Source organism: Drosophila obscura, unplaced genomic scaffold (genome assembly GCF_018151105.1).
Source record: "Drosophila obscura isolate BZ-5 IFL unplaced genomic scaffold, ASM1815110v1 contig_185, whole genome shotgun sequence".
Lineage (NCBI taxonomy): Eukaryota > Metazoa > Arthropoda > Insecta > Diptera > Drosophilidae > Drosophila > Drosophila obscura.
This window is the reverse complement of record NW_024542773.1, coordinates 197,101-211,097: the sequence shown is the minus strand read 5'-3', so window position 1 is coordinate 211,097 and position 13,997 is coordinate 197,101. Positions and strand designations below refer to the sequence as shown.

Below are 13,997 nucleotides of genomic sequence, written 5' to 3'. Positions count from 1 at the left end.
CAATGCGCGATCTTTCGCAGAGAAGAATCTACATTATGATGTATTATCTACATTTCAGATGTAGAATAAACATGTTAGATGTAGATGACAGATGTAACAAAATAAAGTTAAATGCAAAACTTCTTAAAATTCTACATAAATCTAAAGCTCAAAAATTTATATACTATCTAAGTTCGGGTATAAAAGTAGAGTCGCGTCTCCAGAAGCGACTCACACGTTCCTTCTCGTTTTATTTGTTTTTCAGTTTTTATATTTATTTATGCTAATATAAATGACTGTATAGAAATATTAATTATGAATAAAATTAACGGAAGAAGGGATTTTGAATTGTGTTATGAATTATTCCAAAATATTGATTTTTAAAACGATGAGTTTTTTTTTTGGTACAAATTATTTAGCAATGGTGGGAATCAGGACATTGGACTGGCCGGGAAATGGTTCTGATCTCAGTCCGATCAAGAATCTTAAGCACATCATCAACGTTTGTACATGAAAGCAGACACCCAAAACTTTGTCCGAATTGGAAAAAAAAGGTAAAAAAAACGGTTTAACAATATTTGTATATGGTCACATTATGAAATCTAGTATACACTAAGCATATGGTGCCAACTGATGTAGCGACATGAGATGACCTGCCGCATCATAAATGAGGAATTGGAAAAGTGGGTGGGGTGGGCGTGGGAAATAAATAAAATGTAAAAATAACAGCTGTTATTGGTTTGATCTATTTGAAATGAATATTGAGCAAATACCGTCAGATTTTCACTTGCCGTTGCTGCCGTGTTATAAACTTTGTCAATAAATTCCTATTTTTCAGAGAATTTTTATTTTTCATATGGGTGATCAGAAAACTACGATGCTACCTCGACGACTGCAGGTTCGATATCATCACCGACCATCTCGCACTAAAATGGCTAAAAATCCTTGAAAGACCGTACGGACTCAATACGACAAGTATTATCGTAGAGAGACGGGTCGTTGTAAGTTAAGTATTACAGATATATTTTGTTTGTGTTGGAAACAAACCGAAAACAAACCCCCACCTCCTCCAGCAAGAGACCCGCTACTCGCTCGCACACTCTGCCTCGTTCAGTACGCGAGTGCCCGCCAGCGGAGGAGATGTATAATCTAAATGATACATCTATAATCTACATGTCAGATGTAGAATATACATTGTAGATGTTGAATATACATTGTAGATGTAGATAACAGATATAGCAAAAATTTTTATTTTTAGTTCTAAAATTCTAAAAAATCATAAGCTCAAATATGTATATACTGACTGAGTACGGGTATAAGTAGAGTCGCGTCCCCTGAAGCGACTCACACGATCCTTCTCGTTTCTATTAGTATAACTGAAAATGTCGCAGAGTTTTGAAAATGGCTAGGTGCCGGCACTACTATTTCATTGAACAGCTGTACATACTATACACATATGCAGAAATAAAAAATCTCAATGTAAGTTATTTGTGGTCCTGAAAAGGACCGATTTGTATAAAGTTTATATGCGCTTGTCGAAGAAATGTCAACTTAAGCACGCTCGCCACGAATACGTCTGGCCAGTTGGATGTCCTTGGGCATGATTGTGACACGCTTGGCATGGATGGCACACAAGTTGGTATCTTCGAAGAGACCGACCAGATAGGCTTCGCTAGCTTCCTGCAGTGCCATTACTGCCGAGCTCTGGAAACGCAAGTCGGTTTTGAAGTCTTGAGCGATTTCACGAACCAACCGCTGGAAAGGCAGTTTGCGGATCAGCAGCTCGGTACTCTTCTGGTAACGACGGATTTCACGCAGGGCAACGGTGCCAGGGCGATAACGATGAGGTTTCTTCACGCCACCGGTTGCTGGAGCACTCTTACGTGCGGCCTTGGTAGCCAGTTGTTTGCGTGGCGCCTTGCCACCAGTGGATTTACGAGCAGTCTGCTTGGTACGGGCCATTTTCACTGTCAACGTTTGAAATTCGAATTCACAATAAGCTGTCGCTGAACCCAGTGCTAGCTTATATAGCATTCTTCTGTGCTGGTGGAGGGTTGAAACGAGAGAGCGAGATCAGCCGAGCGAGATGCACACATCATTCGGACTCACTCGTTTTTCTATGGCGTTTTGGTATAAATAGCAGTGAGAGGGCTACCTGACTAAACATTCGTTCCTGACATCCGTAAAGTGAAACAAGCATATTGAAAAATGACTGGTCGTGGTAAAGGTGGCAAAGGCTTGGGTAAGGGAGGCGCTAAGCGTCATCGCAAGGTTCTGCGTGATAACATCCAGGGTATCACGAAGCCCGCTATCCGCCGTTTGGCTCGTCGTGGCGGTGTAAAACGTATCTCCGGACTCATCTACGAGGAGACTCGTGGAGTGCTGAAGGTGTTTTTGGAAAACGTTATCCGTGATGCCGTCACCTACACCGAACACGCCAAGAGGAAGACAGTCACAGCCATGGATGTGGTGTATGCTCTGAAGAGACAAGGTCGCACGCTGTACGGCTTCGGCGGTTAAGAAACTGTGTACAGTCCGCTGTTCAAAAGTATCCACAAAGTAAACAATCGGTCCTTTTCAGGACCACAATATAATCTAAAAGAGGCATATTTTCAAGAATTCAATTTTACTAATAGACGTTGATATTAATATTATAAAGTAACGGAAGATTCATAGCAGAACAAATTAACCGATTGCCAAGCCAACATCTCCCATCTAAGCGATCGGAGAAAACGAACCAGTGCATTCAGCATGGCATGGTTATTGGTTGTACATATTTATATTTAAATACCCTAGAATTCGTCTTTCAGACGTGCCGAGCACAACTGTACTTTCTTGGGCCCATTTTATGTACTTCAGAATGAAAACAAATAATGAAAATGTTCTTAATTCCCTAGCCATGGATTGGTCGTCCTGAAAAGGACCGAATTGTGCGCATACCTGGCGAGGGATATTGCTTAGGTATAATTCGCCTTGTAAAATAGGGTTCGGAAATGCACTGGAAAAGGGATCTTGACCTCAGGTACACGCGTAGGTAGTCGAAATATGGTCCCTCCCCCAGACACTCAGTCCCTTGAATTCCGTTGGCATATTTCATTCGTCTTTTAGCCGAGTCGAACACAACTGTACTTTGTAGGCCCTGGTACCTTCTTCGTTATCAATGAACAGAAATTCGACTGTTTGGCCTGCATAAATATGTAGTTATTATTATTATTTTTAGATTGTCTTCACGTTGATATGCAATGAAGCCGAAGTAGATTATACTTTAGAATGATAATAAATTATGAAAATTCTCTTAGTTCTTTAGCCATGGGTTGGTCGTCCTGAAAAGGACGTTTGGGTTTGTGTGTAGGTTGCTATTGGAACATTTATGCCTTCTTCTCGGTCTTCTTGGGCAGCAGAACGGCCTGGATGTTGGGCAAGACTCCACCTGAGCAATGGTGACGCCTGAGAGCAGCTTGTTCAACTCCTCGTCGTTGCGGATGGCCAGCTGCAGATGGCGAGGGATAATTCTCGTCTTCTTGTTATCACGGGCAGCATTGCCTGCCAACTCAAGAACTTCAGCGGCCAAGTATTCCATCACGGCAGCCAGGTAGACAGGAGCGCCGGCACCGACACGCTCGGCATAGTTGCCCTTGCGCAGCAGACGATGAATACGACCCACTGGGAACTGAAGACCAGCACGGTTCGAACGAGACTTTGCCTTTCCCTTCACCTTGCCACCTTTACCACGACCAGACATTTTGCGAGTATTTGTTGTTGATTTTCACTAGAAACGTTCACAAACGAATGTTGAATGTTGAATGTTGGCTAATTCCGATCCCTCGGTATATATACTTTTTCCGTCTGCAGGGGAGTTCAACCTAGGGGTGGGTTTTACGCCTGTATGCTCAACTTGAACAGACTGCTCGAATAAAAGTATAAGGTCTTGTCGGCTAAGTCCGCAAAGCATAAACTGTATACGTGGAAGTGAACTAAAATGCCGCCCAAGACTAGTGGAAAGGCAGCCAAAAAGGCTGGAAAGGCTCAGAAGAACATCACCAAGACCGACAAGAAGAAGAAGCGCAAGAGGAAGGAGAGCTATGCCATCTATATTTACAAAGTTCTGAAGCAAGTCCACCCTGACACTGGTATTTCGTCGAAAGCGATGAGCATCATGAACAGCTTTGTCAATGACATCTTCGAGCGCATTGCCGCCGAGGCGTCTCGCTTGGCTCATTACAACAAGCGTTCGACCATCACCAGTCGGGAAATCCAAACTGCTGTGCGCCTGCTGCTGCCGGGAGAGTTGGCCAAGCACGCTGTTAGTGAGGGAACCAAGGCTGTCACCAAGTACACCAGCTCCAAGTAAATCTGTTTCTCTGCAGAACCTACGACAAAAAGGCCCTTTTCAGGGCCACAAAACATTTTCCCAAAGAAACACCATTTTCGATATTGACAAGCGAATAAAAATTAGCTAAAAATGCTGATCAAAAAAATCAGTCCAATAAATTTCTCGAAGCTGCAATTTACAGTATTCACGACCAATAAACTAAGAAGAAGAAGAAGTTGAACGGTATTTCTTAATGCATGTAAAAATATCTAGACAATTGATAGAGGATACATTCAATAGGCCGTCAATAATAATTTTTCTCGTGAGATTACAGTAGTACAGTATGATTTGAACAAATGGGAATCAAACACAGCTTCGGTTACCCAGAACGTTTTTGAAATCGTAACATAGGACGAATCATGGATATATGTATGTATGTATGAACATGATGCCACAAAAGATTGTCGCCTGTTGCCTGCTCATAACAGATCTTTGGGCACCCAAAGTATCGACAAAAAAGGTGACCCCATAATGTTCCCAGCTATACAAAAAATTCGAGTGGTGAACGTTTTTCGATATGGGCTGATAAGGCCTTGTGCAACCAATAATGCTGCGAGAATATTTGTAATAGCAAAACCATTTTCAATACCATGTTCTTTCGCTGTCAGGCTAAGAATCTAAAATAGTATCTGTTATTGTCTATAAATGAAGGGGGGCTCTGCCGGATAATTTGTATCTCTTTTGATATAGTTTTGTAGCCCTGAAAAGGGCTTGTTTAAATCAATTTCAGATGTACGATCATCTAAAATTTCGGATGCGACCGTGTACACCAACGTGCACATTTTCGCAATTTACTTCTTGGCCGCCGTCGTCTTTGCTTTCGGCTTCTTTACGGTGGCGGGAGCGGCTGGCTTTTTCGTCACCTTCTTGGGCTTGGCAGACGCCGCTGCAGCCTTAGCTTTTGGTTTTGGCTTTGCAGGGCTCGACTTGGCCTTTGCCGCTGCTGGCTTCGCCTTCACGGTTCCAGCTTTCTTCACATCCTTGGCCTTTGCCTTCTCAGTTTTCTTCTTCTCGGCTGTCTTCTTGGTGGCGGTGGCGACTGTCTTCTTTGCATTTAGCTTCTTGTCACCGGCTCCGGCTGCTTTTTTGGGGGCTGCTGTCTTCTTTGCTGCTGCCGATGACACCACCTTCTTGGCTTTCACTTTCTTCTCCACAGTCGACACAACCTTTGGCTTGGGCTCCTTTTTGGCGGAAGCCGACAGCTTGAACGAACCAGAGGCACCTTTCCCCTTTGCTTGGATCAGCTTTCCATTGGCAACGGCCGACTTCAAGTACTTCTTGATAAATGGAGCTAGTTTCTGGGCATCGCATTTGTATTCGGCAGTAATATATTTCTTGATGGCCAGGAGCGATGAGCCGCCACGTTCCTTCAAGCTCTTAATCGAAGCGTCAACCATTTGCTGAGTTGGGGGATGCGATGGTGGAGCTGTGGGCTTCTTTGCCTTTGCAGTAGCCGCAGCGGATCCAGACGCCTTTTTAGAGGCCACCTTCTTCTTCTCCGCTGCTACTGGTGGAGCAGCCACTGGAGACGCGGATGTTGCAACTGCGGAATCAGACATTATTCTTTACAAAATTACACTTTTTAGTTGCGAACGCGGCGGGGGCCTATGGTCCCTTGTTCGAATGAGAAGCGAGTAGAAGGGCAGCACGAAGATGATTTTAGCATTGGTGATTTGTATTGCAGAAGTTTCATTGAGCGTCTGACTTATTTCTACTTTTTAGTATATTATTATTAAGTAATGGAAATACATTTTTATTGAATCAGATTCGTAAATGTTTAAATTTCTATTTTAAATAATTTATTTGGTAAATATGGTCCATTATCGACTTTTAATACCTGTGCAAACTTTGACAAGTAGTTATCCAACTCTTATATTTTGGATTCAATAATATTTTTAAATAACAATTTTAGCTCATTTTACAAAACTTATTTTTGAAACATAAAATTTGATCAATTTACTTTAAAAAACTTTAAGCAGATATTCAAATATTGGTTAGTATGGTATCTTAATATCGTTTTAAAGATAACCCTATAGAGTACAAAAAGGCTATTTTCTGGGTATGTTCAGCATTGAATTTAGGGCTATAAAGATATAAATGTTTAAAACTATGCTATTTTGAGCCATTTTTCTTAAGGAAATCAATACGATTTTCCATTTAATATTATTTCTGATCCATTTCTGCAAATATTCACCCAAAAATAGCATACTTTCATACCCAAATAGCAGTGGCAATTTAATTAATCTCAAAGTAAAAATCGAAACCATCAATATTTACAAATTTTGTTGTCTGCAGCAATTTTTACAAGCCTTAAAACATTTTTCCATTACTTTTGTAAATTATATGTTCATATATTTCTATTTTTAAATGACCTTTTATTACGTACTAGTCTTTCTATCGGTAGTTTCAAAAGCCTTTGCATATCTTTGATATTTCAAAACATTTAATTCATTGGTCATTCGAAAAGCGTGGATAATACTAAAATTACGTTAAAAGGATATTCACAAACCAATGTAATCCGTCAAAAAGTAAATAAAAAGGGTTTCTATTCTTTTCTAATTCCATAGCTTCAGCTATATGTTTCTGACAAAATCATAGTTTTTTTCCCCAAATAAATGAAAACTTTAAACCTACGTATATCGCACCAATCTAATCTTATTCAATACACTTATTATTACGGAGCTAACACACATTTTTAATTAACTATTTCAAAATTTGTTTAATCAGTTATACTATATACTACTATGTATACTACATACATATGTACTACACCACCTAAAATCAAAAAAAGAAAAAAAAAATTTGGTGGAACGTTGTGAGCGCACGCATATGCCGCGGCTCTACTTTTACACCCGTACTCAGTCGGTATGATTTTTATCGAATTTTTACATATTTTATCTGCTTACATTTGTTTTTACTACATTCTACTACATGTAGATTTTACATCTCCACCGCAACTGAAAATTTATTTCTTCATTCTGGGTACAATATTGATCTGATCTTAGCCAGATTTGACAATCTGGTAGATACGGTCATTCTCTACGATACTACGATACATTTTCCGTTTTCTTGCATCTTCAAAATTGTGGACGCCACGGATTTTCGTCTTTTGTTGGGTCGAAAGGGGAGTCTCTGAGAACTAAGCTCTCATCAAGACGGACAGACAGTCTGACTTCGACTCTGCTATTGATGCTGACCAAGAATATATATGTACATACACTTTATGGGGTCGGAAACGTTTCCGTCTCTGCGTTACACACATCCACTTTGACCAAAAATCTAATATACCCCTAAACTCTTCGAGTACGGGTATAATAATTGCTCAAAAGCTCAAATTAACTAGTACCTTTTAGTCTGGCGTTGAAGTATTGAAAAAAAAGTGTATGTTGGTACATCTGAGAATATGGGCTTTACTTTAAATTGGATTTGAGCTGAAAAATATCTTTCAATAGGATAATGACCTGACCTGAAATACTCATGGGTCTCGTCTAAAGTCATGCAAAACAACAAAGTGCAATGGAACTCTTGTTTTTCTAATTCTTACGTTCCAGTCTATTCAAAAAGGTATAATTGTTTCAATTAGTATAAATGAAAATGTCGCAGAGTTTTGAAAATGGCTAGGTGCCGGCACTACTATTTCATTGAACAGCTGTACATACTATACACATATGCAGAAATAAAAAATCTCAATGTAAGTTATTTGTGGTCCTGAAAAGGACCGATTTGTATAAAGTTTATATGCGCTTGTCGAAGAAATGTCAACTTAAGCACGCTCGCCACGAATACGTCTGGCCAGTTGGATGTCCTTGGGCATGATTGTGACACGCTTGGCATGGATGGCACACAAGTTGGTATCTTCGAAGAGACCGACCAGATAGGCTTCGCTAGCTTCCTGCAGTGCCATTACTGCCGAGCTCTGGAAACGCAAGTCGGTTTTGAAGTCTTGAGCGATTTCACGAACCAACCGCTGGAAAGGCAGTTTGCGGATCAGCAGCTCGGTACTCTTCTGGTAACGACGGATTTCACGCAGGGCAACGGTGCCAGGGCGATAACGATGAGGTTTCTTCACGCCACCGGTTGCTGGAGCACTCTTACGTGCGGCCTTGGTAGCCAGTTGTTTGCGTGGCGCCTTGCCACCAGTGGATTTACGAGCAGTCTGCTTGGTACGGGCCATTTTCACTGTCAACGTTTGAAATTCGAATTCACAATAAGCTGTCGCTGAACCCAGTGCTAGCTTATATAGCATTCTTCTGTGCTGGTGGAGGGTTGAAACGAGAGAGCGAGATCAGCCGAGCGAGATGCACACATCATTCGGACTCACTCGTTTTTCTATGGTGTTTTGGTATAAATAGCAGTGAGAGGGTTACCTGTCTAAACATTCGTTCCTGACATCCGTAAAGTGAAACAAGCATATTGAAAAATGACTGGTCGTGGTAAAGGTGGCAAAGGCTTGGGTAAGGGAGGCGCTAAGCGTCATCGCAAGGTTCTGCGTGATAACATCCAGGGTATCACGAAGCCCGCTATCCGCCGTTTGGCTCGTCGTGGCGGTGTAAAACGTATCTCCGGACTCATCTACGAGGAGACTCGTGGAGTGCTGAAGGTGTTTTTGGAAAACGTTATCCGTGATGCCGTCACCTACACCGAACACGCCAAGAGGAAGACAGTCACAGCCATGGATGTGGTGTATGCTCTGAAGAGACAAGGTCGCACGCTGTACGGCTTCGGCGGTTAAGAAACTGTGTACAGTCCGCTGTTCAAAAGTATCCACAAAGTAAACAATCGGTCCTTTTCAGGACCACAATATAATCTAAAAGAGGCATATTTTCAAGAATTCAATTTTACTAATAGACGTTGATATTAATATTATAAAGTAACGGAAGATTCATAGCAGAACAAATTAACCGATTGCCAAGCCAACTTCTCCCATCTAAGCGATCGGAGAAAACGAACCAGTGCATTCAGCATGGCATGGTTATTGGTTGTACATATTTATATTTAAATACCCTAGAATTCGTCTTTCAGACGTGCCGAGCACAACTGTACTTTCTTGGGCCCATTTTATGTACCTCAGAATGAAAACAAATAATGAAAGTGTTCTTAATTCCCTAGCCATGGATTGGTCGTCCTGAAAAGGACCGAATTGTGCGCATACCTGGCGAGGGATATTGCTTAGGTATAATTCGCCCTGTAAAATAGGGTTCGCAAATGCACTGGAAAAGGGATCTTGATCTTGACCTCAGGTACACGCATAGGTAGTCGAAATATGGTCCCTCCCCCAGACACTCAGTCCCTTGAATTCCGTTGGCATATTTCATTCGTCTTTTAGCCAAGTCGAACACAACTGTACTTTTCGTAGGCCCTGGTACCTTCTTCGTTATCAATGAACAGAAATTCGACTGTTTGGCCTGCATAAATATGTAGTTATTATTATTATTTTTAGATTGTCTTCACGTTGATATGCAATGAAGCCGAAGTAGATTATACTTTAGAATGATAATAAATTATGAAAATTCTCTTAGTTCTTTAGCCATGGGTTGGTCGTCCTGAAAAGGACGTTTGGGTTTGTGTGTAGGATGCTATTGGAACATTTATGCCTTCTTCTCGGTCTTCTTGGGCAGCAGAACGGCCTGGATGTTGGGCAAGACTCCACCCTGAGCAATGGTGACGCCTGAGAGCAGCTTGTTCAACTCCTCGTCGTTGCGGATGGCCAGCTGCAGATGGCGAGGGATAATTCTCGTCTTCTTGTTATCACGGGCAGCATTGCCTGCCAACTCAAGAACTTCAGCGGCCAAGTATTCCATCACGGCAGCCAGGTAGACAGGAGCGCCGGCACCGACACGCTCGGCATAGTTGCCCTTGCGCAGCAGACGATGAATACGACCGACTGGGAACTGAAGACCAGCACGGTTCGAACGAGACTTTGCCTTTCCCTTCACCTTGCCACCTTTACCACGACCAGACATTTTGCGAGTATTTGTTGATTTTCACTAGAAACGTTCACAAACGAATGTTGAATGTTGAATGTTGGTCTAAAATTCCGATCCCTCAGAATATATACCTTTTCCGTCTGCAGGGGAGTTCAAACTAGGGGTGGGTTTTCCGCCTGTATGCTCAACTTGAACAGACTGCTCGAATAAAAGTATAAGGTCTTGTCGGCTAAGTCCGCATAGCATAAACTGTATACGTGGAAGTGAACTAAAATGCCGCCCAAGACTAGTGGAAAGGCAGCCAAAAAGGCTGGAAAGGCTCAGAAGAACATCACCAAGACCGACAAGAAGAAGAAGCGCAAGAGGAAGGAGAGCTATGCCATCTATATTTACAAAGTTCTGAAGCAAGTCCACCCTGACACTGGTATTTCGTCGAAAGCGATGAGCATCATGAACAGCTTTGTCAATGACATCTTCGAGCGCATTGCCGCCGAGGCGTCTCGCTTGGCTCATTACAACAAGCGTTCGACCATCACCAGTCGGGAAATCCAAACTGCTGTGCGCCTGCTGCTGCCGGGAGAGTTGGCCAAGCACGCTGTTAGTGAGGGAACCAAGGCTGTCACCAAGTACACCAGCTCCAAGTAAATCTGTTTCTCTGCAGAACCTACGACAAAAGGCCCTTTTCAGGGCCACAAAACATTTTCCCAAAGAAACACCATTTTCGATATTGACAAGCGAATAAAAATTAGCTAAAAATGCTGATCAAAAAAATCAGTCCAATAAATTTCTCGAAGGTGCAATTTACAGTATTCACGACCAATAAACTAAGAAGAAGAAGAAGTTGAACGGTATTTCTTAATGCATGTAAAAATATCTAGACAATTGATAGAGGATACATTCAATACGCCGTCAACAATAATTTTTCTCGTGAGATTACAGTAGTACAGTATGATTTGAACAAATGGGAATCAAACACAGCTTCGGTTACCCAGAACGTTTTTGAAATCGTAACATAGGACGAATCATGGATATATGTATGTATGTATGAAGATGATGCCACAAAAGATTGTCGCCTGTTGCCTGCTCATAACAGATCTTTGGACACCCAAAGTATCGACAAAAAAGGTGACCCCATAATGTTCCCAGCTATACAAAAAATTTGAGTGGTGAACGTTTTTCGATATAGGCTGATAAGGCCTTGTGCCAATAATGCTGCGAGAATATTTTTAAAAGCAAAACCATTTTCAATAGCATGTTCTTTCGCTGTCAGGCTAAGAATCTAAAATAGTATCTGTTATTGTCTATAAATGAAGGGGGGCTCTGCCGGATAATTTGTATCTCTTTTGATATAGTTTTGTAGCCCTGAAAAGGGCTTGTTTAAATCAATTTCAGATGTACGATCATCTAAAATTTACTTCTTGGCCGCCGTCGTCTTTGCTTTCGGCTTCTTTACGGTGGCGGGAGCGGCTGGCTTTTTCGTCACCTTCTTGGGCTTGGCAGACGCCGCTGCAGCCTTAGCTTTTGGTTTTGGCTTTGCAGGGCTCGACTTGGCCTTTGCCGCTGCTGGCTTCGCCTTCACGGTTCCAGCTTTCTTCACATCCTTGGCCTTTGCCTTCTCAGTTTTCTTCTTCTCGGCTGTCTTCTTGGTGGCGGTGGCGACTGTCTTCTTTGCATTTAGCTTCTTGTCACCGGCTCCGGCTGCTTTTTTGGGGGCTGCTGTCTTCTTTGCTGCTGCCGATGACACCACCTTCTTGGCTTTCACTTTCTTCTCCACAGTCGACACAACCTTTGGCTTGGGCTCCTTTTTGGCGGAAGCCGACAGCTTGAACGAACCAGAGGCACCTTTCCCCTTTGCTTGGATCAGCTTTCCATTGGCAACGGCCGACTTCAAGTACTTCTTGATAAATGGAGCTAGTTTCTGGGCATCGCATTTGTATTCGGCAGTAATATATTTCTTGATGGCCAGGAGCGATGAGCCGCCACGTTCCTTCAAGCTCTTAATCGAAGCGTCAACCATTTGCTGAGTTGGGGGATGCGATGGTGGAGCTGTGGGCTTCTTTGCCTTTGCAGTAGCCGCAGCGGATCCAGACGCCTTTTTAGAGGCCACCTTCTTCTCCGCTGCTACTGGTGGAGCAGCCACTGGAGACGCGGATGTTGCAACTGCGGAATCAGACATTATTCTTTACAAAATTACACTTTTTAGTTGCAAAACGCGGCGGGGGCCTATGGTCCCTTGTTCGAATGAGAAGCGAGTAGAAGGGCAGCACGAAGATGATTTTAGCATTGGTGATTTGTATTGCAGAAGTTTCATTGAGCGTCTGACTTATTTCTACTTTTTAGTATATTATTATTAAGTAATGGAAATACATTTTTATTTAATCAGATTCGTGAATGTTTCAATTTCTATTTTAAATAATTTATTTGGTAAATATCGTCCATTATCGACTTTTAATACCTGTGCAAACTTTGACAACTAGTTATCCAACTCTTATATTTTGGATTCAATAATATTTATAAATAACAATTTTAGCTCATTTTGCAAAATCTATTTTTGAAACATAAAATTTGATCAATTTACTTTAAAAAACTTTAAGCAGATATTCAAATATTGGTTAGTATGGTATCTTAATATCGTTTTAAAGATAACCCTATAGAGTACAAAAAGGCTATTTTCTGGGTATGTTCAGCATTGAATTTAGGGCTATAAAGATATAAATGTTTAAAACTATGCTATTTTGAGCCATTTTTCTTAAGGAAATCAATACGATTTTCCATTTAATAGTATTTCTCATCCATTTTTGCAAATATTTACCCAAAAATATCATACTTTCATACCCACATAGCAGTGTCAATTTAAAAAATCTCAAAGTAAAAATCAAACGTTTCCATTGGTAGTTTCAAAAGCCTTTGCATATCTTTGATATTTCAAAATATTTAATTCATTGGTCATTGGAAAAGCGTGGATAATACTAAAATTAGGTTAAAATGATATTCACAAGCAAATGTAATCCGTCAAAAAGTAAATAAAAGGGGTTTCTATTCATTTCTAATTCCACAGCTTCAGCAGTTTGTTTCTGACAAAGTCATACATTTTTTCCCCAAATAATGAAAACTTTAAACTGTGTATATCGCACCAATCTAATCTTATTTAATACACTTCTTATTACGGAGCTAACACACATTTTTAATTAACAATTTCAAAATTTGTATAATCAGTTCCATCCAGCTGTATACAATTCTTCAATGAAAATAACAAGATAAACATCTTCGCCAAGTGGTCCTTCGGACCGCAGGAATGTACATACATACGTCTGTTAATACATTTAATACGGATCATTCATTCATTAAATTTCGTTCCTTCAAATTGCGTATTTAAACAGCCAAGAACGAAGCAGAGACAAAATCCAACATATTTTATTTTGGAACAATAATACGAGTACTATCTTTATTCACTACAATACCTAAAATAAACAAAAAAGGAAGTGGAACGTTGTGAGCGCACGCATATGCCGCGGCTCTACTTTTACACCCGTACTCAGTCAGTATGATTTTTGTCTGCTTACATTTGTTTTTACTACATCTTTTGGTAACTACAAAATTGGGTATAATAATTGCATTGGGCGTGCTGGGCCGAGCCCTATGGGCCCAGCTCCAATGTCCTTATAGCTGGCGTGATTTTTTTGGGGAGGGGCCACAACCCCCCCCCCCAGTAACTTCGA

General features: G+C 41.2%; 9 protein-coding genes and 1 pseudogene across 9 annotated transcripts; 4 read left to right on the top strand and 6 right to left on the bottom strand.

Moving 5' to 3' along the window:
- Positions 1-1,454: 1,454 nt before the first annotated feature.
- On the bottom strand, positions 1,455-1,962 carry LOC121404076 (histone H3). Its single transcript, XM_041592671.1, has one exon. It carries the CDS (start codon positions 1,939-1,941, stop codon positions 1,531-1,533), a length of 411 nt encoding a protein of 136 aa, XP_041448605.1. The 5' UTR covers positions 1,942-1,962; the 3' UTR covers positions 1,455-1,530.
- Positions 1,963-2,150: 188 nt separating this feature from the next.
- On the top strand, positions 2,151-2,567 carry LOC111080448 (histone H4). The gene has a single exon (XM_022376072.2). The coding sequence runs from the start codon at positions 2,188-2,190 to the stop codon at positions 2,497-2,499; it is 312 nt and encodes a 103-aa protein (XP_022231764.2). The 5' UTR covers positions 2,151-2,187; the 3' UTR covers positions 2,500-2,567.
- Positions 2,568-3,296: 729 nt separating this feature from the next.
- LOC121404077 lies at positions 3,297-3,736 on the bottom strand (annotated as a pseudogene).
- Positions 3,737-3,921: 185 nt separating this feature from the next.
- LOC121404079 (histone H2B) lies at positions 3,922-4,370 on the top strand. Its single transcript, XM_041592686.1, has one exon. The coding sequence runs from the start codon at positions 3,959-3,961 to the stop codon at positions 4,328-4,330; it is 372 nt and encodes a 123-aa protein (XP_041448620.1). The 5' UTR covers positions 3,922-3,958; the 3' UTR covers positions 4,331-4,370.
- Positions 4,371-5,030: 660 nt separating this feature from the next.
- Positions 5,031-12,463, bottom strand: LOC121404089 (histone H1-like). Its single transcript, XM_041592699.1, has 2 exons — positions 11,690-12,463; positions 5,031-5,142 (listed from the first exon to the last, which is right to left on the bottom strand). The coding sequence occupies exon 1, from the start codon at positions 12,452-12,454 to the stop codon at positions 11,690-11,692; it is 765 nt and encodes a 254-aa protein (XP_041448633.1). The 5' UTR covers positions 12,455-12,463; the 3' UTR covers positions 5,031-5,142.
- LOC121404080 (histone H1-like) lies at positions 5,140-5,929 on the bottom strand. Its single transcript, XM_041592690.1, has one exon. It carries the CDS (start codon positions 5,908-5,910, stop codon positions 5,143-5,145), a length of 768 nt encoding a protein of 255 aa, XP_041448624.1. The 5' UTR covers positions 5,911-5,929; the 3' UTR covers positions 5,140-5,142.
- On the bottom strand, positions 8,039-8,546 carry LOC121404081 (histone H3). Its single transcript, XM_041592691.1, has one exon. It carries the CDS (start codon positions 8,523-8,525, stop codon positions 8,115-8,117), a length of 411 nt encoding a protein of 136 aa, XP_041448625.1. The 5' UTR covers positions 8,526-8,546; the 3' UTR covers positions 8,039-8,114.
- LOC121404088 (histone H4) lies at positions 8,723-9,151 on the top strand. Its single transcript, XM_041592698.1, has one exon. It carries the CDS (start codon positions 8,772-8,774, stop codon positions 9,081-9,083), a length of 312 nt encoding a protein of 103 aa, XP_041448632.1. The 5' UTR covers positions 8,723-8,771; the 3' UTR covers positions 9,084-9,151.
- On the bottom strand, positions 9,932-10,498 carry LOC121404083 (histone H2A). Its single transcript, XM_041592693.1, has 2 exons — positions 10,410-10,498; positions 9,932-10,338 (listed from the first exon to the last, which is right to left on the bottom strand). The coding sequence occupies exon 2, from the start codon at positions 10,312-10,314 to the stop codon at positions 9,940-9,942; it is 375 nt and encodes a 124-aa protein (XP_041448627.1). The 5' UTR covers positions 10,315-10,338; positions 10,410-10,498; the 3' UTR covers positions 9,932-9,939.
- Positions 10,515-10,995, top strand: LOC121404085 (histone H2B). The gene has a single exon (XM_041592695.1). It carries the CDS (start codon positions 10,552-10,554, stop codon positions 10,921-10,923), a length of 372 nt encoding a protein of 123 aa, XP_041448629.1. The 5' UTR covers positions 10,515-10,551; the 3' UTR covers positions 10,924-10,995.
- Positions 12,464-13,997: the final 1,534 nt, after the last annotated feature.